This window comes from Pelodiscus sinensis, chromosome 10, assembly GCF_049634645.1.
Source record: "Pelodiscus sinensis isolate JC-2024 chromosome 10, ASM4963464v1, whole genome shotgun sequence".
Taxonomy (NCBI): Eukaryota; Metazoa; Chordata; order Testudines; family Trionychidae; genus Pelodiscus; species Pelodiscus sinensis.
In genome coordinates this window covers 49,722,114-49,745,000 of record NC_134720.1, presented here as the reverse complement: position 1 = coordinate 49,745,000, position 22,887 = coordinate 49,722,114, and the positions used below count along the sequence as shown (strand labels likewise).

Sequence of the window (22,887 nt, the reverse complement as noted above, 5' to 3'; positions counted from 1 at the left end):
TGGTCTGCTAAATCCACAGTTGTGAGTTCAATCCTTCAGGAGGCTATTTAAGGATCTGGGGCAAATCTGTCAGGGATGGTACTTGGTCCTGTTGTGAGGGGAGGGGACTGGACTCAATGACCCCCTCAAGATACCTTCCAGCTCTATGAGATAGGTAGATCTAAAACAGTCTGTGAAGGATGTGGTGTGGTCATGCTGCTTCATACACTGCCTTGAGAAGGCAGGCAGCTGTGTTGTGCATATGCTAGAGCCCGGAGAGCTAGGACCAGGGGAGACCATCAAGGATGGGGTTAGAGTACTCCTGAGAGAAGGAGATTAAAGCTTGAGGAGGATTGAAGGGAGTGCTGAGTTTGAGGCAGTTGTGTATTATGACAAGTGAGGAAGAGGTAGTAGGAGGTCTATTAAAAGCCTACTGCTGATGTGTGGCAAGGGAAATTCATCAAGTTGACAAACTACAGACAAATGTGGGTCAGAATGAAGATGGGTGAGTGCAGATAAAGTTTTCGGAGGCTTCCATTTGTGCTCAACAAGCATTTCTGTCTTTTGAGACATTTGGCTGCAGGTCGCTATTAATAAATATTTATATAGTTCTGCAGCCCGGCCTGACTTCTTAAGCTAAAAAAAAAGTCCCTGGAGAGCTAACAATTGTCGACTTAAATAAACCTAGAGCAGGAAGATGAAAAAGAGAGAGGGTAGAAAAGGAGGGAGCAGAGCTGAAACAACTCATATGAAACTTGCAATGAGCAAATTACACAACCTCTGATACATAAGTGGAGATCGATACATAAGGGAATGAAGGGGAGAGGCAGGAGGAGAGCCCAAGAAAGGAAGCTGCCTGTAAAAAGGAGGAGAAAAGTGGATTGTTTGGAGTGAAGGTGGTGTGGTGGGAGAGGAAGACTAAGAGATGTTCCGGATCGAATAGAAATTATTTTGGGGAAGTTCTATGGCCATTGTGATGCATTTGGGTCATGATCAGTGTCCCTTCTGGTCTGAAAATCTGTGACTCTTAAGGGAGGTACATCTTCACTGCAGGAGTAACTTGGGCGCATACACAGGTGTTGCCCTAGCCCCTCTCTTGTTTACACACCAAATCCTGTCACCGAGTTAGTGGTGTTTTCAACCAGGGCTAGCTGGTTTTTCTGGTGCTAAAGCCTGAATGGTGGTTTCCAGGGGACTGGCAAGCTGCTCCCTTTGCTGGGAGGATGCAGACTAGCTTACTCAAGTGCTGACGGTCTTGCAGTGCCATCCCACAATTGCACCCAGGCATCCAGAAGGCAGATAAGTTCTTCCGCAGTTCCCTGGGAAGGCATTCCCAAAGGGCTCTGCTTATGGCAGCTCTCAGAACCAAGGGTTATGCCCAAGAAGCGCGAGTGGCACACCCGGATGAGAACAGCACTGAGAGAGCTCAGCCACATGTGTGTGGCTTTGCGGTCTGCTTGCTCACACTTGACCTGCGTGCTCAGAGATGGGTGCGAGTTGCTGAGTTAACTGCAGGGAAGATGTAGCCATGGGAGCTGCACATTATGTGGATTCTGAGGTTGGAGAGGAGGTTGGTAAGAGACAGTTTGGCGTGAAGAACTTTGGTAATGGGTGAATTTTAGAAGTTAACCACTTTAGCAGTCCCACAACCAGATCTCTCCACACTTGGGTTTGAAAACATATATGTCTGGTCTTGCCCAATGCCTCAGAGTTTTGGGGAAAAACAGGAGGGCACATGGGAAACTGCTGAGAAGAAACACAGCTGTCCCAATAGCTTAGCAGGGATGGTGGCTTGCTTTCAGGAAGCCTTCAAAACTGTGTGTGAGTGTGTGAGATGTTGATGTGTCAAATCCACATGAGTGGTATGGGCCTCGTTCTATATCCTTCACTTTGAGTTGGTTAGTTGTGGTGAGTTTAAGGAAGACCAGTGACTTCCATATTGTAACTTGACTATAAGAATTGAGAAACATGGAGGGTTTTATCTTTGTGACTGCACCACTTGTAACTTTACGACAGTACTATGCATGTACTGTATTAATAGTAATTAGTACAGCAAAGCCCTGTTAGGTGGCCAATAGTTTTATATGGTCAATAAAAGCAATATGGGTCTGGATGATGTTTGCATGGTTATTAAAACCAATTGTGGTGTGTGCTGGGGTATAAAATTATAGCTACCCTGCTGGATATAGGCCTTTCGTGCCTATATCCAGTGACTTAAAATTAAAGTGCTGTAAAAACGCTAACCTTATTGGTGTGTTTTAAAGGGAATCTCTTAACAGCTCATACTGAAGCCAGTTGCCTTTATTAACTACTCTCCGTTGCCAGTGCCATCTGGTATAAATGAGATTACAGCAAGAATAGACGGTGATGGAGACAGGTGTTTTTCCTCTTACTGGACGTACTGTATTTTATGTAGCCAAGCAGGAATTAAAAAGAGCAGGCATTTGGTTGGTTGTTTTTTTTTTTCAAAACAGCAAAGATCTTCCCTGCAAAGATATTAATATTGAAGGTTGCTTGGCTCTAGTGAATACATATGAACTCTGACAACAACCTCCATGCTGGCCCGTTTCAATTCATTTGTCACCGATCGTTAGGGACCCAGCTTGCAAAGGAAGACCAGTTTAAAATGAAAAAAAAACCCCACAAAAACAAAACAATCTGATAGTGCAATAGATGCAGGTGTTCCGCAATGCAATAGATGCAGGTGTTCCGCAATGCAGTAGATGCAGGTGTTCCGCAGTAGGGGTGTGAAATGTGGTGTTTGTATTACTGTTGTGGTAGCAATTTTGTGTGTTATGGCTGAGATGGTATTTTCATCCAAAGCATCTCTCGCCCCGCCCCCCATTTTCAGTCACATCTTAATTCAAAATGCAGTCTGTTCAGTCTGATTTCTGTGCCTCATGCTTGTGCTTGACTCATAACTTTTCAAGGATTTATAGCGTTTAAAGCCATAAGGGACTGACAGATTACCAGGGATTCTAACCTGACCCTCTGTATATCACAGACCATTAAATTTCACCCTATTTCCCCTGTTTTGAACTCAGTAATTTTGTATGACTAAACGATAATTTGTGTTTGGCTAAAGCCTCTCTGCCGGAAAAGCATCCGGTCTCCATTCTCAAGATGGAGAATCCTCCACTCCCCTTGGTAGATTGTTCCAGTGTTAAAAATAAATGTCCTGTGTCTAATTTGAATTGTGTCTGGTTTCAGCTTCCAGCCACTGGTTCTTGTTATGCCCTTCTCTGTTAGAATAAAGAGCGCATTATTACCCGGTCCTTTCTTCCCATGCAGGTCCTTAGACACTGCAGTCACATCACCTCACCATCTTCTGTTTTTTAAACTCAGTGGAAGTCTTTCGCTGTAAGACATTTTTTTTGGCAGCCCTCCAGTCGTTATTGTGTGTCTTCTCTGCACCCTCTCCAACTTTTGAACAGCCTTTTAAAAAATGTGGAAACCAGAACTGTATGTAGCATTCCACTATCTGTCTAATTCTGAGGTAAAATCATTTCCCTGCTCATACAATATACAAACAATATGATATGGACTAATGTACCTACAACTACTCAAGAGAGAGATCTTGGAGTCATTGTGGATAGTTGTCTGAAAACATCCACTCAGTGTGCAGAGGCAATCAAAAAAGCAAACAGAATATTAGGAATCATTACAAAAGGGATAGAGAATAAGACAGAGAATGTTTTATTGTCTCTATATAAATCCATGGTACGCCCACATCTTGAATACTGCATAAAGATGTGGTCGCCTCATCTCAAAAAAGATACATTGGCATTGGAAACGGTTCAGAAAAAGGCAACAAAAATGATGAGGGGTTTGGAAAGTGTCTCATATGAAGAGAGATTAAAAAAAATTGGGACTTTTCCGTTTATAAAAGAGGAGTCTAAGGGGGGATATGATAGAAGCCTATAAAATCATGACTGGTGTGGAAAAAGTGAATAAGTAAAAGTTATTTACTTATTCCCACAATATAAGAACTAGTCACCAGATGAAATTAATAGGCAGCAGGTTTAAAACAAACAACAGGAAGTTTTTCTTCACTCAGCACACAGTCAACCTGTGGAACTCCTTGCCAGAGGATGTGGTGAAGACTAGGACTTTGATAGGGTTCAAAAAAGAGCTAGATAGATTCATGGCAGTTAGGTCCATCAATGGCTGTTAGCCAGGATAGGTGGGAATGGTGTCCCTAGCCTCTGTTTGTCTGGAAGTGGGTGACAGGAGAGGGGTCATGTGAAGATTACCTGTTGTGTTCCCTCCCTCTGGGGCATCTGGTATTGGCCACTGTTGGTAGATGGAATGGTGGGCTGAAAGGACCTTTGGTCCGGCCCAGTGTGGCCGTTCTTGTGTTCTCTCTCATACTCGCTTTCTCTCTGTTTATACATTGGCGCAGTAGGCTTTTTTACAGCAGCATCACACTGGGAGCTCATTTTGAGTTCCTTGTCTACTGTGACCAGTAAATCACTTTGGGTATGTCTACACTACCCTCCTAATTCGAACTAGGAGGGTAATGTAGGCATACCGCACTTGCAAATGAAGCCCGGGATTTGAATTTCCCGGGCTTCATTTGCATAAAGCCGGCCGGCACCATTTTTAAATGCCGGCAGTTCGAACCCGGTGCTGCGCGGCTAGACGCGGCACGGAGTAGCTAGTTTGGATTAGGCTTCCCGGCCGGCTTTCTGCAAATGAAGCCCGGGAAATTCAAATCCCGGGTTTCATTTGCAAGTGCGGTATGCCTACATTACCCTCCTAGTTCGAATTAGGAGGGTAGTGTAGACATACCCTTTCAGAGTTACTTCTTTCCAGGATCCACTCCCCCTTTCTTTAGGAATGGCCTTACCTTAGTGATCCAGATTGCTCTATCTGCCTACTGCATTCCCATCATTATTTACCACTCCACCTGTCTTTGTATCATCCACACATTTTAACAGCTGTAGTTTTGTGGTTGCTTTCTGTTCCTTGATGGAAATGTTGGATAGCCTCTGGTCTAGTTGCAGAACCTCAGTAGAAATATAGTAGGCCTTAGGGGAATAGTATCTGTACCCCGAGGCTACCTTTTTCCTGGTCACGGAAAGACCACCTACTTTGCTTTGTCCGATAAGGACTTGGGAAGTGGAGACTTTAATAAGAATACTTGCAGGGCTGCCAGCTTACTACGTGTGGCTTGTCTTAAATTTCAGAGCCAGGCTCTTTTGTTGTCTAATTGAAATGCATGTGTTGGTTGAAAATATGACCTCTCTGATTGAGGGCACCGATATAAGATAGCGTTTTGGTTTTGAAAATGAAGACGGATTCTGTTTTGAAACACATTATTGTGGTTTTGAAAATTGAGCCATTTACAATAGGTTATTTAAGTATTAACTTGAAGGTTCTTCTGTTTGAGAGAGGACCGTCAATGGCAATTAGCCAGGTTGGGCAGGGATGGTGTCTCTAGCCTCTGTTTGTCAGAAGCTGGGAATGGATTGCTTGATGCTTTGTTGTTCCGTTTGTTCTCTCTGGGTCACCTGGCATTGGCCACTGTGGGAAGAGAGGACATTGGGCTAGATGGTCCTTTGGTCTGACCCAGTGGTGCCGTTCTTATGTTAGTAATGATGATAGCCGGGCTGGTGGAACTGCTCTTGAATCTTCTGGTGACAGTGTTTTTGATTTAACCAATTTGTATGAGTTTCAAAATTGCACCTGGGATCTTATAACTCAAGAACACATATTCCTGCGCATCCAGAAATATAATCTATGCTATCATGTGCCGAAAGTGTCTGTCTGCTATGTACATTGGACAAACATCTCAGACACTTCGCCAAAGGATTAATGCCCACAAAACAGATATCAGACAAGATCACAAAGAGAAAACAGTTTCTTGCCATTTTAACCAGAAAGGACACTCTCTCAATGACTTAACCACCTGCATTCTGCTACAAAGACCTTTTACATCTGCACTTGAAAGGGAATCCTCTGAACTGTCATTCATGTTAAAATTCGACACTTTCCAAAAAGGACTCAACAAACATTTGAACTATCTCACCCATTACCAAGATAGTTTCCCCAATTATCACCTCTAATACCATTAACTCACAAACATCCCACTCTCCTTACCTCTAATATCATCAATTCACAGACACTTACCTTCCTTCCTCCCCCCCCCCCCCCCGCATCCCCCTCCTGTTCTGCAATGTGATTTGTCCTTTTCATATTTGTTTTTTAATTGTATCCTTTGGTATATATGGTTGTGACTACTTTCTTCCACTATTTGATCTGAGGAAGTGGGTCTGGCCCACGAAAGCTCATCATCTAATAAACCATCTTGTTAGTCTTTAAAGTGCTACATTGTCCTGCATTTTGCTTCAGCTACCCCAGACTAACACGGCTACATCTCTATCATTATTGGAATTAGTTCCTCAAAATTAAGGACAATTGTTGAATTTATGGTTACTTCTAAACCATGCAGATTATAGAGAAAAGACTATCAGGCCGTATAGATCTTACTTATTCGTGCCAAGATACTTTTGCTCCACTATACCTGTTTTTATTATCCTCTGTGGCTGACATGGTCTTTTTGTTCAAAGCCATTGGCTTAAAGGTTTTATAACTTTTCAAAATCACACTGTGGCAGAACCTGGATGCTTTTTCGGAGGGAGATGTTTGCTGGAAGCTGTAAGAAAATATACCTAACCACTATCTTGAGAACCAGACATTCAAATGAGCAGTTGACTTTCAACAAAATGTTTATTAAATGTTACACTTCAGTTGAAAAACCGTGCAAATATCTTTTAACACAACTTCAGAGTTGAGACTTCGACTGTGCAAAAGTCAGGAAATTCTGAGTTGATGTTCTTTAAGTAACCTTAATGCTGCATCCATAGTCTTTCACAGCATGATTACACAACAGTGTGAAATGCCCTACTTTTCAGTAATACCTACTTTTGGTGTGATATGCATCAGAAAGGCTCATCCAGAAAGACTGTAAATGAGCTATAGTTGAATGCATATATACAATTATATATACAGATGCCCATATCTTTTAGTATTACAGCATGTGTCATGCTATTTGGCTGATGACTGAGAGTGCCAACCCCAGGCCAGACTCTCAAAAGCTGAGCAGATACCCGAAGCTGGTTGTATGGTCTATAATTAGATTTCACCAACACAGTTACAAAATGTGAACTCCCGAAGCACTATAATGGTTTTACCAAGGAGTCACAGTGTGCTTTCCAGACTGTAGCTGAACTAAGTAATAAACGGTCACATAACCCCCACGGGTTCTCAACTTTTTTCTTTCTGAGCCCCCGTGAAAACACTATAAACATTCCATGGCCCACGTATGTCAAAGTTGGTTTCCTGCATATAAAAGCCAGTGCTGCTGCTAACAAAGCAGTGTCACATTTGCACTTGCTATGGCTAAACTTTAGTGTGTGTGTGTGTGTGTGTGTGTGTGTGTGTGTGTGTGTGTGTGTGTGTGTGTGAGAGAGAGAAGCATCTGTGAATGACAAAAGTTTTGTCTATCAAGTGTAAGTATACACGAAGCCTTACCTACTACTTTATAGCATGGGATATGCATGTAACAACTTACATTTAATAGAATCAAAACATATCCTTACCATGTCAACATGTATCTTGAACAACACTAACATCTAGGTAAGCTGGCCTAGTTCCGAGCTATAAATTTGTCAGAGCTCAGCTGATGTCTGCAGACTTGGCAAGAGCTGGCACCTGGTCTACCAGTGATAGCGCATATATGAACAACAGTAATATAAGCATGAAATGAAACTACATTATGACTTTTAGAAGTCCCTGATACTTTGAGATGCTGCACATAAGAATGTCCTGTGTTGTGATGTTCAAATGTGCTGCTCTACAGTATCTAAGGGTGATATTGCAACAGAGTCTCCATCCAGTACTCATATTGTCTAGTAACCTTTGAGCATGCCTAATCTTTTATATTTTGATTTTGTGAATTCTACTTCACTGTACTTTCATATCACATAGGGTTCCTGAAGCAGCAGGAGTTTCCAGGTGAATTTCTATGGCCTTTTTACACATGACATCTGACTAGGTGATCCCAGTAGCCTTGCAGAATGTATGCTAAACAGCCCATGAACATTTTACTGATTTGATGTTTGCCATATGTAGAGGTCTGTAACCATTAAATCCAAATTCTGTGAATACCTGAGTTGTACTAATAAACCTGCTCCAGGCAATAGTGGTTCATTCCCTCTAGGTACAAAATGTAATTTTGATTGCCACATATGAAATATTATACTAGTCAATGACAGCTGTGAATGGCTGAGACTTTGAGAAATGTGTTGCTTTTTTAATTCTAACCCTAACCTTTATCTAATTCCACACAAATCTCTTCTGTGCTACATCTTCAGAACAGTAGTCGCTATTCCAATATATTTGATATTACTAGCTGCTGTGGCTATAGAAGCATTTATAGGTTACCACTCTGAAACATCACTTGTATTGTCCCAAGGAAAAAAAGCAATTCAGGTGAAGTTGGCACACATCAAAGAAAATGAAGCTCTGTGGGATTGAAATGTAGGAGCTGAGCACATTCACATCTGACCATATTAGGGTCCAAATGTGACTGTTGACACCGGTTTTCTTTTTGGATAGCCATGCTGGCACAGTCAATAGCGTGTGGAGCCCGGTCAGCTCTCTAATCTAATAGACTGTTCTTGCCCAAACCATTGTGTGTCAGTGTTTTATATGCTGAATGTAGCCAGATTTAATAATCAGTCATATTTGCACCTTTTGCCAGACTTTAAACAATGTAATGTTGAATTCAAAACCTGCTATGGAAACAAACTATATACATTTAAAAAAGGCAAAAAGGAAGGTGAAAAGCACTGAGTCATGGAAGGTAACGAGAGTTCAGAATAATGTCATCTTAGTTTAAAAAAATGATTTGAAATCAATCCCTTTACGTTTTTGTATTTTTATTGCCTGTTAGGACAATATTACATGGGCACGAGCACTGCTTGAAAGTACTTTTGTACTACGTCTGAAATCCTGGAAAGCTTGCCTTCAGAGCACCGGTTGCTCTATTTGTTTTCCAGTCACTAAAACAGAAATCTCTGATGTTTTTTACATGTTATTGTTCTTGATTAATACTGTTGCCTTCAGCTAACACCTGTTGAGGTCAGTTACCATGGTTCCAAATGACTAGAATTTGGGATGGTGGTGGACAGCCGGCAGCCTACTGGGGTTCTGTATGTGGCGTCCAAGACATTTTGTTTACCGTCGCTCATGTTGCCTGATTCCACTGGTTTCCATCAGCTTAGGGTTTTTTCCTTCGGGTGTTACTGAAGTGACACGCACGTAAAGCAAGGGCACATGAAGGGAGGTGCATGCTGATTGTATGCATCATTGGCCTTGAGAGCTGTGCCCTTCTTCCTCATCCTATCAACATGCTGCTACAGTGCAATTGGCACGTCCCGCAAATTCTAGGCATGCAAGTGCAGTTAGACCCAGGAAACCCTCTTGGTTATGATAGTCTTGTGGCCCACTGAGATGGAGGGCTGCTCTTGCAGCCCACTCACTAGCTTGGGTTTCCTGTCACTGATTTATGATGGTTAGTGCAGTGGCCTGGTGTTTTGTCGTATATCTGAGTGCTCCCATTACCTGTCTACAGGAATGATGAAGCATGCTCATGTTCTGGCTTGGCAATACAAAGAGTTGTAAACCTCCAGATGAGTGTTAATTGCATGAGAAACTCCCAAGAAATATGAACTCCAAAAGAGAGAAAAAACCCTTAAAAAACAACAATGGTCCTGTAGCACCTTAGAGACGAACCAAAAATATATATAGATAGTATCATGAGCTTTTGTGGGCACAACCCACTTCTTCAGATGACAAATATGGAGCAAAAGGAATAGGGCTTCAAATAAAAAGCAGAAAAAGAGATTCATACAACTGCACATCCACTAATGTGATCTGTGCCAGCAATGCCCCTCTGCCATGTGTATTGGCCAAACTGGACAGTCTCTGCGTCAAAGGATTAATGAACACAAATCTGATATTTGAAATGGTAACACGCAGAAACCTGTGGGGGAACATTTTAATTTGCCTGGGCACTCGCTAATGGATTTAAAGGTGGCTATTCTCTTACAAAGTAATTTCAGGAATCCACTAGAGGGAGAATCTGCGGAACTGCCCTTCATGTGCAAATCTGACACATGCTCTCCCGGCTTGAACAAAGATGTGAACGGGATGGGCTGTTATAGTCAACACCCAAATGACATCAAAAGTATCAGGCACTTACAGCCCGCTCTATTAGCCTCATTTAGCATGGGCACTTTAATTGACAGTTGCTTTTTATTTGAAGCTCTATGCCTCTTGCTCCATATTTGTCATCTGAAGAAGTGGGTTGTGCCCACAAAAGCTCATGATACTATCTATATATTTTTTTAGTTAGTCTCTACAGTGCTACAGGGCCACTGTTGTTTTTTAAGTGTTTTTACTAACACGGCTCCCCTTTTCAGACCAAAAGAGAGAGGCAGGGGAGGTCTGACAAATACATTACAAAGCAGGGAAGGATAACCGCTTTCTTTGTAAAGATACATGTTAAGTTTTGCTGGCCTTTCAGTTGGTGCTGAGATGGAATATCTCAAATCACATTCTGCGCAGTGAAGGGGGAAGAGGCAACCATAGGGGCTTAGACTGGTAGCATGCGGAGTTTGGATCCGAAAGGTTCCACTCTGATCTCCAGAGTCACGGAGGAACAGTTAGTTACTGGCTCTGCATTACGAGAAGGACTCCACCACCCAGTCCTGTCAGTCTCTCTCATGTTAGTAGTAGTATTTTTGTTCATGGTTTTGTTTGCTTTATTGCTTATGAAGTTTCCTTGGAGGCAACTTGACCCTCTGTTTTAGGATGAGTGTCAGTAGGTGTATTGCAAAAGCCCTATTATTCCCCAGAGTTTCCTCCCTTCTTTCTCCAGAGAGAAACCGCTGTCCATAATGCAGTGTCTGCATCTAATTGCCTGACAATTTCACTGTGCTCCTAGCCATTTATTATACATTCTTCCCCCTGCCCCTGGGACACAGATGAAAAAGAGAAGAGGGTGTTTTTTCCAGCCCAGTGATTTAGCATGCATCTTCTTCCCCCCTGCTTCTTTAGGTAATAAAGCCAGATGGCAATGACAAAGAAACAGAAGTGACACATGAATCAGATGTCCCCGAGGAGCTGTTGGGGACTTGCCTTCCTCGAGACTCAGTGAAAGGAGATGCTGATAGTCCGGATGTCATTATAGAGGCTCAGTTTGATGATAATGATGCAGAGAATGGACAAGAGAGCTCCCAGAATGGACTGGCTGATGGCATTAAGAAACTTGCTGTGGATACCAGTGAAAAGGGTGAGTGGGTCAGATTGCTGTCTTAAACATTTATGTCAGCGAACTTGGAAGTATTTTTTTGCTGCCTTGCTTTGCTACAGGATTTAAAGTGCAACATGGAATTATAATATGCACCCTTCCCGTCCTTCCCATGCTAAACTCCTTGAATAGTCAATAGGTTGAATTGTGAATGGATATTGAAAGCTAGCTTTTATGTAGCCTCAGCTGACTCAGTGTAAATGTGTAGAACAAAACCTCCCCATTCCTCTATAGTTGAGATTCCCAGTGCAAGAGGTGACACTGTGGTTTGCCATATGACACGTGGTGTTGCTATCCCCTTTTCCTTCCATCCCAGGCAAGCTTTCAGGGAGAAGAATTAAATTCCTTGCACGGGATTCCTTGGATTTTTCTTGCACTGTAGAGTCGAATGTTGTTTCTAGCTCAGGTCTTCAAAGAAGAAATGGATTGGCTTGTAAAACAAATAAACCAATAACCTGATGCTTTTGAAGAGACATGATCTTACTCTGAATTGGAATCCTTCCTGTGCCATCAGATGGCACAGGAAGGATTCAGTGGCATAGACAAGGTTCCATCATTCCTACCTGTTTGGGGCCACTGGTTGCATGCCTTTTATTAAGTCCTGTAAGTTTTCCCTCTTTACATATGTTTGAAGGAGGGATTCTTTCTGTTGGCCACTTTTTTCATGTTCCTCCAGCTGCCCAATGGCATGCCTGCAATGGCAGATGCTCTGGCTTCCTTCGTAATACATATTCCAGATGTTGCCATCATTTTTTTGAATAGTATTGGAGACAGGATTGTTGAGCTCTGACAAATTTTGGCATTTGTCATAAATTATTTATTTACTGCTTTCTTGAGGCATTTGCTTTCAAAGGCAATTAGGTGTCTGACCATAGTCTTGATGGATTTCCTGCTTTCACATTCATAAATTAAAATGTGAAATATCTATCGATCGAACAAGTGTTTAAGATTTATGGCTTAGTCTTTAAGCTGTAGATTTTTATTGACCAAATTTTGTTTAAGCCAGTGACGGTAGCTACTGCCTTGCCAATTTGTGACATTATTTCCTTCTGAACATCCCCGTTGGCTTGCATGTCATCGCTAAGGTAAGCATTGCCTCACCTCTTGTGTTCCTTTGCCTTCTCAGTGCTTGAATTTGGAGTAGCTTGGGTTGCCATTAGATTTGTTTTTCATAACTATGTACCCCGTGATTTTTGTAATGCTGGACAGACTTTCACTTTTGCTGACATGCTGGTTGACCCATCACTTGGATGAGCTATATCATCAGTAAAATCTAAATCATCTGCTGTTAAGTAATATAATGTCTGAACACATCCTTCTATGTCTTTTCTCACAGATGAGTCAACGTACATCCTTTTCTGACACTAATATCTGTTAAACCATTAGGTCTGTGTTTCCTTTCACTCTGCAAGCTGCACCTTGATAGAAAGTCTTGATCTTGTTAATTCTTGTTGACTTACTGTTACGCTTCAAGATGCTGCAGCATGAATTAAGATGAAAGCTGTGATATGCCTTTTTAAAATCTATGACATGTATGGTAAGTGGATTTTTTCCACTTGGTACTTCTCCTAGTGGTTAGTCTCTTAACCCCTGTCAGGCATTGCTAGAAGACTGACCTTGCAGCAGCTGGCTCCTTGGCATTCGCCATCACTCACAGGTTTTAGGAGCGGTAAAACTAACAAAACTCTCAGGACAGTTTTCATTCTGCTGCATCCTGGAAAAGCTATGAGCAGCTGCAGGTTAACTGGAGTTGTTTGTCTGTAGTCTCAACATGGCGCTCTATTGGTTTACCCTACTGTCATGTTTGGAAGGTTGTTTCTTAGCCCTTATTATGGTTTATTCAGGGGTGGGGAACCTGAAGCTGGATGCAGCCCCCAGCTTGTCTGGATGTGGCCCCCGAGGCTCGGGGCTCTCTGCCCCCCCAGAATTGGGGAACTCATGCTGGTGCTCCAGCTTCCCCACCATCTCCCTGTGGAGCCGGAGCGCACACAATCTGCTAGCTTGGGCCCCCCAGGCATTGGTGTGAGAGGAGAATGTGGGGAGTGTATTTTTCCTTCTCTGTCGGGGGCCACATCAATAAGGGTTTTTTTGTTTTGTTTTTGGTTTTTCGTTTCTCACTTATGTGAGGTCCCCGACTGATTTATCTGTGGGTTAGCAGCTCCCAACCTGAAAAAGATCCCCTACCTCTGATAGGTTTTAAAGCGTTTAGATCTTTCAGAAGTTCATGGCACCCACTTAGCAAAATCTTCCTATTAGTTTTGGATGAATGGACTTTTAGAGTTCAATCAGCTGAATCTTATTTATCCTGCAGTGTTGAGTTGTTTTAAACTTTTGGTTGCATGATTGAGGTCTGCAATAGAAATCAATGTTGAGGTACTCAAGACAGGAAATTTCTTATTCTGTTCTTCCCACATCACTTTTCATGACCCTACCATGACCTAATCAAATAACATACTTTTCATTTAGTAGCAAAATCATTTCTTCATGGGGAAAAAATGACACAAACGCTTTAAGAAAAACAATGTACATATCCTACAAAAGGAAATTAAACAAGCTTGTTCAATATTTAATGAAATGCTGTTATGATGACATTTCCTAAATTACTCTTTAATTGAATGAATCTGGTGTTCATGAGAGATGCAACATTGATTGTTCAGGAGAACAAAGTCCTCTGTTATTGACAGTAGGACTGTTGAAGTCCTGACTCTTTTCTTGAGTTACCATCATTAGGGGTCGTCAAAGGGTAGTGCAGTCTTGAAGACAATTCAGGGATTTGCTGCTCTGCTAAGACCGCCAGCAGAGGGCTCAGTTGTGGTGGCTTTGTGAGGTGGACTTCTGTAGACTGAAATCTTCTGAGCTCTTCTTTCACAGATCACCGAATGGAATTTTGACTGTACCAGTTTAGATCACCATGGATCTGGGCTGAAACTGCTGTCCCTAAAGGTTCTGTGGTTCTTTTTTCCCAGCACTTGGTCCACAAAGATACCTAGACACACATTTTGACATTGTTGAGTTTAGTCTTTATCAACTGTGAAATGTTCCATGTTGGGGAATGTGAGGTTTCTAGTGAAATGCTCCATAAAACAATCTAAAAGCTAAGTTTCTAAATTTTCCCATCTTGAGCTTTGATTTTTCTCATCTCCCTTTTACTTCCCCATATCCCCAGAGATCCTCGATAAAGGGTTATATAATACCATCTTGTTACACAGCGTGCACAGTTCCCAAAGAGGTTGGGGAGAGTTTCTCTGTGAATAGAGGTCAGAGATTGCCAATCTCTCATAAACGGTTAGTGTACGATCCACTTTAAAACTCCCACTATTTGACAGGTACTCAAGAAAATAATCTGGAGACAGCTGGTTTAGTGAATTGATGCTGCCTATCTCCCCTTCTGTTTCTGGGCGAGCAAAGAGCTGCCTTCAGCTACACCTGCCTGAACCTTCTCAGGCAGGCTTTAGGCAGGAAGATGGCACACAGAGAGGGCAGGTGCACCTCTTTCTCCTCGCCATGGACAGTGGATAAGCAGCCATACTCATTTGGGCTGAGACTTTGAAAGCAGAGTAAGGGGGATAGTCACCACTCCCACTAATTCAAATTGAAATCCCATACTTGTCTTTGAAAATCTAAACCTTTGCTCCCTCTACAATATTTGTGATTGCTGGCCATAAAATGCTGCTGATCCCCTCGGTCTAGGGGTTAAATGGCAGCTTCCTGAAATAATGGATCAAACTTCGAGGGTCATGAGAGAAAACTACATGTCTATCCCCAGACTCTTTCCCCAAGACTCCATCTTATTCAAAATCTCTGTCAAATCATTAGATTAGCGTCATGGATAGACGCCTGTTAGAACTATACTTAGAGGGAAAACTTGCTTTATAACCCTTTTGCTATTGCAGTTTGCTCTGCGTTTGTGTGGATATTGGGAATTGATTGATATATCCCTGCTGTTTCAAAAGTATTTGCTTCTAGATCAGTGTTTCTTAAACAGCGTGCCACGGAGAACAGAAGAACAGAGTTCAAAATGGCCACCCTTAAAGGGGCAGGTGACCCCTCAGCAACTTTATCCTGACCCTTTTTGGGGGTGGGGGAGAAGAGGTGCTCAATAACTTTCCCTGATTTTGGGAGGGGAGGGGGCTAAAAAAATCCTTGCTGTTCTGGATTAAAAAAAATTACTGGTTGGTGTTCCTCGGTCTTAAAAAGTTTAAGAAACACTGCTCTAGATCTTCAAAAGTCTTCCTTCTAATCCTGCAAGTTCCTAACTTCAAACGTGTTTAGTACTGCTGGCCATGTGGGTGTACCACATCCAGGAATTAGCAATGAATGGTTATCTCAGGGTGAGATTGCTGAAGTGTAAATTTAGAGGAAATGCCATTAAGGAAGTTGCTGGTGCTTTTAAAGCATATACAATAGCTATTATGAAATGCCTTGGGAATATTGTCTGGCTTGAAACTACCCTGGTCTTTAAATACATGGAACTGTCTTGGTACATTGTATGCATGGGAAAGAGGACATGTTCACACAGTGACCATTCATCAGATGTAGGACTCTATGTGACCATTAAAAATTTCAAAATTACTAACTGGATAGTCTGGTCAAAATGAGCTAAATTTGCTTCTGAATTCAGAAATAATCTTGTATTGGACGGACAGAAAACAAAGCATGTGTCAGTGCTTACTCAGATGTTTTTTCTTGCGTGTTGCTTTCTGAGTAGAACTTCTTTGTGGCTAATCTAAAATTAGAATAAAATCAACTATGGGGCAGGACCATTTGACTTGCTTGGTGTAGCATTGGACGTTTACCATCATAGTAGTAAAGGCCAAGTGCTGCTCTCAGATGTGTACACAGCTCCCATTGACTCTAGCACAGTGTTTCTTAAACTGTGTTCCATGGCACACCAGTGTGCTGTGGAGAACAGAGTTCAAAATGGCCACCCTTAAAGGGGGAGGTGACCTTTCTTTTCTCAATAACTCCCCCCCTCCCGACTCTTATTGACCTTAAAAAAAACCAACCCCCCCCCCACTTTTTCCTGCCTCCGCCCCCCCCCCCCCCTTTTATGCTTAACAAAAAATCCTTGGTCTTCTTCATAAACAAAAATATTGTTTGGTGTTCCTCGGTCTTAAAAAGTTTAAGAAACGCTGTTCTAGCAGGATGTGCACATGCATTTCTAAAAAGCTGTGACTCCAGGTGTGAGTATCAACCTCTGCCTTGCAGAAGGCATGTTGCCATTTAATGGTCTTATTTTTTTGTGGTAGTTGGCCGAACATACGCATGTTTTAAGAGTTTCATTATTACCACTGGCCCCAAAATTAGAATCTTGTGAGCGGTTTTATCCACATGTTGTACTGTGTAGCAGGCTGGATAAAATGCACACATACATTAGGTTTGATTTTGTTTTTTGGGGGAAAAAGAACACGAACATTAACTTTTTAAAAATTTAAATCTAATTTTTTATTTTATTGACATTGGTTATTAAAATGTTGGAAATGAAATCTGAATGTAATACAACATTTGTAAAGGCCTAACCTTATTACAGTTGCTTAAAACCTTTAAATAAAAATAAACATGCTGAGTCCATGAGCCTCTAAAACTTCTTAACTTTGGAGGTCAAGCTTTATACATCTGGCACAACAGGTGTGTACTATATTAAAGGCTTTTTGTGTTTAATAAAAGTAATTTTATATATGCTGTTATGTGTATTTAATTAAATTCTAGTTGCCATCCTAATGAAGCTTGACACAGATCACAAACAAAAAGTTAATTATCTAGTGAATAAACAGTATATATTCCTGATTTTTGTAACATACTAAAATTGTACAATTAATAAGAATCTGAAAGTATTAAGATGTGTGATTGCTTAAATAAATGGGATATAGCATACCCTACTCGATAGCAGAAAGATATGCCAAATCTAGCCTAAAATCTCTATTCAGTTGTAAGTTAACATGTTTGAATATCAACCAGTGGAATGCACCTTTCTTTAGAAAATAACTAACATGGAAAAGTTGATTAAAATTGATGATTGAAATTGAGGCTTTCTGCCTTTTGATTTATGATTTATGTAATTATTCAAATCACCGCTCTAAATCACATTAGAATCATTAGATTGTAGAACTGGAAGGGACCTGAAAAGACCCTCGACCTCCCGGCAGAACATTGATTTAAATTAATTCACCCTGGTGTATAGAAGTTCATGTAGTGGATTACTTGACTTTTGTGGTATCATAGAGAAGGCCATAGGAAAACCAACATATCCCACCTTTTAGTCTTCTGTATTAACTATTATATCATGCTGCTTTTCCTGTTGATTGCCTTTTAAAATTGAATCATTGTTATACTTTGTGTTGCCTATGTGCACACTTGGCATTTTCTACATGTTTGTGTTATTCTTATGGAATTTTCCTATTTACAGAAAATGGCTCTTTATATTGGCTCTTTAAAAAACACTTCCTTATTGAGAGTGGCAAACCATTTTTGATATTAGATCTACTTACAACTGTTTTATTCTTGGTGAAGTCACTTTGCTGATGTTCTGGTACAGAAAGATAAACTGCGTCAAGCTGCCCATTTAAACAAAACACCAGAGAAGTGAAAAGTCTATTACTTCGTTAGCAATCAGCAATCTTTTCCTGCTGTTGAGTCACATGTATAGGAACACCTGAATCTGAAATGCAATTTCTGTATTTGGAACTGGATAGATGCCAGTGATGTCTACAGTTGGCAAAGACAAGTCCATGTGGAATTGGCTAAGTCACTTTCTTCTAAGATTTTTATAGCTGAACTAGTAAGCATTCAGAAACAATTTCTTCTTTCTGTCTATCGAGGGTGATTTTTATCAATTGTTTGTTTTTGAGATTTGAAACTGAGATGTTTTCATTTGCAAGTGGATATTTCATCTTTAATTGTATTCCTTTTGGAAGGAATTACAGATTTCCAGTGACTAGTGGGTACCTAGTTTGGGATCTGTCACTACTAACTAATAAGGTTATCTTAGTCTGATGGCTGTAGAGCTGCTTTGGACACTTTTTAGTGTCATGATAATCTGGTTGTTCAAGGAAATTTTTGGGGGTTGTTTTTTAACATGAGACCACGAAAGGTTGCTTAGATGCATCTGATTACAGAGGAGAATGGTTTCAAACTCATCTCTTACAGAGGGATGCAAATGCCACAATTGCTGGATTGCTGATGATAACAACCAATCCGAGAAGTTCCTTGCAGTTAGTACCTGATTTTTTTAAGTGAAAATCACTATTACAATTTTGGTTTGTCAGATAATCACTAAAAGGAAAAGCAGGGGATTAAAATAGTTACACTGGTTTCTTGCTGCTGAAGTGTTTTCTCACTGTAAGATAAGTTTATGAAGGATTGCCCAAGCTAACAGAGTAAGTCTTTCTCAGAAAATATGACATTTCAGAGGGTGGAAATATTAAATGGCCATTGGATAACTACCTCAAAAAAGGGGTCAGAAAAATTCAATTTTGGTTTGGCATAAGGCAAAGAGCTTCTTCCCACTGTGGCCCTTCTTGTGCTAAAGTACCTTCTTTCAGCTCTTTTCTCTCCTTGAAGAAATGGCTTCATAGTTTCCCTGCTTGTGTAGGTGCTCACATCTGCTCCAGACTTCAGTCCTTCTGGAACAAAACATCCCACTAGGGCTAAATGGATACTGTTAGAACAGACTGGGGTGCCAGTTCAGATGTCTGTGACAAAGCTGTTTACATCAGAAGTTCTGCATCAGGTCCTCCTTAGATCCTGGCAGCTCTAGCCTTCTTGTTGCTTCTCTCCATTCTTTAGCCTCAAAAGAATCCTTAGTGCAGAAGCTTGAGATCCGACAGCCCCGCCGGGTGGGTTTCATATCTGGGACATCCACTCTGCCTCTCTCCCAAAACAGCTAGCAGTCTGGCCATCTCCTTGGGGCACCTTTGGTCATGTGTCTTTGTGTCTGTTGCTTTCAGTCCCTTTGGAGTGATCCTTTTGGCAGTAGCCTTCTCCTGCTTCACAGTGGCCAACTTCTGCTAGGAGGTTCCTTAGAAAAGGAACCTGCATCTTCTATACAAAAGCCCCAGGCAATGGTCATCTCATCCCATCCCTAGCAAGTCAGCACAATGGCCTTTCAGATACAGATGTTGGTAAGGAACATTTACGGGAGTAAGCAGATTCAAGATTGACTGCCTTCATTTTCGTGACGATTTGGTCACAGGCTCCAATATGTCTTTGCCGATTGAATCTCTGTCTGATAGGCTCAGGATTTTCTGGTGAATACGGCAAAGGCATCGATCCCTTCTGCATCCAGGACACTGTTTTCTTTAGCCAGCCAAAGGCCTCTGGTTGACTCTGCTTGTGGCTGACAGGGTGGATTCTACCAAGTGCCACAGTGAGAATTTGTGCTCCCCGTGGGCAGTTCTGGGCTCAGCATGTGCATATCCCATGTGTGCACATGCACAGGCTGTATCTTCTGAGAGCAGGTTTCTGGTTTTACTTTTTGTCCAGGTGAGAGGCAAATCTGTCTTAGCTGGGACAACTGAGAACAGTGACGTGGTTGAGAAGTGGGACTTGGAAGGCAGATGTAAAAGAGATACTTTCTGAAAGCTTTACCCACATCCAAGAACAGGGGTTCCCAAACTTTTTGACATGGGGACCAGTAAATCCATTCACAAACTTTTGGAGGACTGGTAATATATATTTGCATATTCATTAATCAAATGATGAATATTCAAATAAGTTGTTTCTGATCCTCCCAAAACCCCCAGTGCCAGCTTTAGCAAAGCTTTTGATATGGACACCCACAATATTCTTGCCAGCAAGTTAAGGAATATGGATTGGATAAATGGACTGTAAGACAGACAGAAAGCTGGTTAGACCAGGGTTTCCCAAACTTTTTACTTTCGTTGGAACCCTTTTTTTTCAGTACTGCTTTTTGCAGCCCAAAAATATAAACACACAAAAAACAAACTGAGAAAATACCAGACATAGAACATGTCTGGTATTTTCTCATTAGGTAAGTTGTATTATTACTAGATGTATCAGTTTGTAGTTTCGAACTGCCTGGCTGGTAAATGTGCTCAGGCTGCATGAGTGTGTCTACCAGCCAGACAGTTCGCAACTACTCGAGGGGTGTGTGTGTGCGGGGGACAATAGAATCCCCAGGCCAGACTAACTCATCCTTTGTGCTTGGTAGAGATGAGGGGGGAACGGGGGCAGCGCCCCAAGATCTACATATGGCCGGGTCAGTCCCACTCACTGCAGGCCGATTCATTCCTCCCCCCTGCTCCCCCCACTGCGCCTCTGGCCAGCCCCACATCCCCCAACCCCGTCCCGGGCAGCCAGTTCTCCTCCGCTTCTCCTTCTCCTCCTAATCTCCCTTGTCTAGCCCTCCTTCCAGCGGCTGCTTCTCCCACCCCCTCCACATCTTCCCCGGCCAGCTCCCTGCCCCCAACCTCGCATCCCCCGGCAGCCCTGCTTCCACCGGCCCCCCAATCTCCCCAGCCTGCCCCAATTTCCCCATCCAGTGCTGCTTCCGGTGGCCAGCTCTCCCCTCCTCCTCCTCACCCCAGAATCCCCTGGCACCTGCACCTTCCCTTAGCCCTGCACCCTCCTGGTGCCTCCCCCTTCCCTTACTGCCCCTGCCCCCTTTGCCCTCTTTTTCCCTAATACCCACCCCCTCAGCACTTTCTGCCCCATCCCCTCCTGCCCCTCTGTGCCCTCACACATGACTTGCTCCATCCTGGCCTTCCTCATGCCCACCCCTTCTTTCAAGCCTTCCCCCAGCACCACCTCCTCCAGCCCCTAATGCCCTTCCCCTCTCCTCTCCCAGCATCACCCTGTCCCCCCTCCCACTGACACCTCCCCTCCCACCCTTTCCCTCATTGTCTGCACTTGGCCCCCTGGTATTTGTCTGTCCTGTACCCTGTCCCTTGGTGCCTTCCCCTCCCAAGCCCCTTCTCCTTCCACCCCTCGCCCCCGCCTCGCCGCCCAAGCCCATTTCCTACCTTCTGCCTTCCACATTGCGGGGCCGGAGGCTGCACTCAGGTCCTGGAGGCTGAACCCGGAGCCAGCATGGCCCCGCCACGTGCCGCCGAAGAGTTTTAAAATCACGGTACCGAGCCGCGGCCCATAGTTTGGGAAATGCTATTCTAGAACATTGTTCCTGGAAATTTTCATAGTAGTCGTCTTTGTATGTATCTCATTTTTTCCTACAGTGCCTTGGCTGTAGTATCTCCATTGTGTCATACTGAAGAGTAAATTTGGTCTTCCTTGCAGTTGGTCTAATTTCTGTCCAACCTGCAGACTGTGCTCTCTGGTTAAAAAAAAAAAAACCCTCATTCTAGTAAATCCCTGTGCTTCTTGTTAGGCAAGCTTCAAGAATTGGAAAAATGGTAAGTTAGTTTACTCCATTATCTGCCAGTGTTTCTTAATTTTTGATCGTCTCATCGTGCGCATTAGGATAATTGTGGTCTTTTTGAGTGCAACATTATAAACTCAATACCATTAATTTTAGGATGTGTTTGTATGTACAAGCCATTACCTTTGTTAAGATTATCTCAGGCATGTAAACTATTTTTAAAAATTCCCATTCAACTTTTAAAATTGTGGCCTGATACGATTGCTGGTTGGCAAAAATGTTAAACATTGGCTTTCTTTATTCTCCCTGCTGCTTAGGATCATAACCACAGTGTTCTCCCATTTTAAAATCCATTTAACTATTATCCAGGTAATTTTTTTCAAACGTGTGTGTCACCATGACATCCATTGGGATTTACCCTTCATAGTATACTATTGGTGGGTCAATTTAAGGTCAGATGACCTAGGAGGAAAAGGGGGTTACATTTTTAAAAAGGAGAGAGATTTTTTAAATCTGTTTCCCCTTCTTCTTTTCGCAAACTCTTCATAAAATTTCCTCTTTGCTCAAACTCTTCATGAAACTTCACCTTTGAGCAGAGGATAAGCCTGAAGAACTTCATTCCAAAAGGCAATATTTGGGAAAAGTTATGAAAATGGGTGTATCATAATGATAGCAGTTGGTGCCAAATGACTGCTAGTGCAATCTTGTCTAATGGCAAAACATTCCATGTATGGAAGTTTGCCCATTTGTGAATGTATCTTCTTGATGGCGGTGCACAGTACATGCCGACAGAGCTGTCTGCAAATGTAAGGGCAGTCCTCTGTGTTCCACATTAGCTCGTGTCTGAGTTTGGAGGCAGATTTCGGTCACATAGAGCTGACCGACTTCTCTGCATACCTGGCTGCTGCAGCTTTTCCCACTCTGCAGCAGTTCAACCATTCATCTGTCATGTCATTAGCAATTTCCACTGATGGGAGCCTTGTTGGACAGAGGGGTGTCTTGTGTGGGCTTGTATCTGCTTTAAAAAACTCTGGCCTGGAGTCTCTCTGATGTGCATATGAGCATTTTTGGTTTCCCATGGAACACATTCTTCAATAATGTTATTACTTTACATCTTTCTCTTATTTCTGCTTAAAGAAAAGCTCATTGACAACTCCTGTCCCTTAAATTCTCAGCCAGTGGGCTGGTCCTTTTT

At 42.3% G+C, this 22,887-nt stretch overlaps 1 protein-coding gene across 2 annotated transcripts in view; it reads left to right on the top strand.

Moving 5' to 3' along the window:
- The window catches only part of DIS3L2 (DIS3 like 3'-5' exoribonuclease 2), a 260,081-nt gene that overhangs the window by 72,036 nt on the left and 165,158 nt on the right, over positions 1 to 22,887 (top strand). For both annotated transcript variants that reach the window (XM_075938150.1, XM_075938149.1), the window contains one exon: positions 11,107 to 11,341. In XM_075938150.1, coding sequence (XP_075794265.1) covers positions 11,107 to 11,341 — 235 coding nt within the window. The remainder of the gene's footprint in view (positions 1 to 11,106; positions 11,342 to 22,887) is intronic.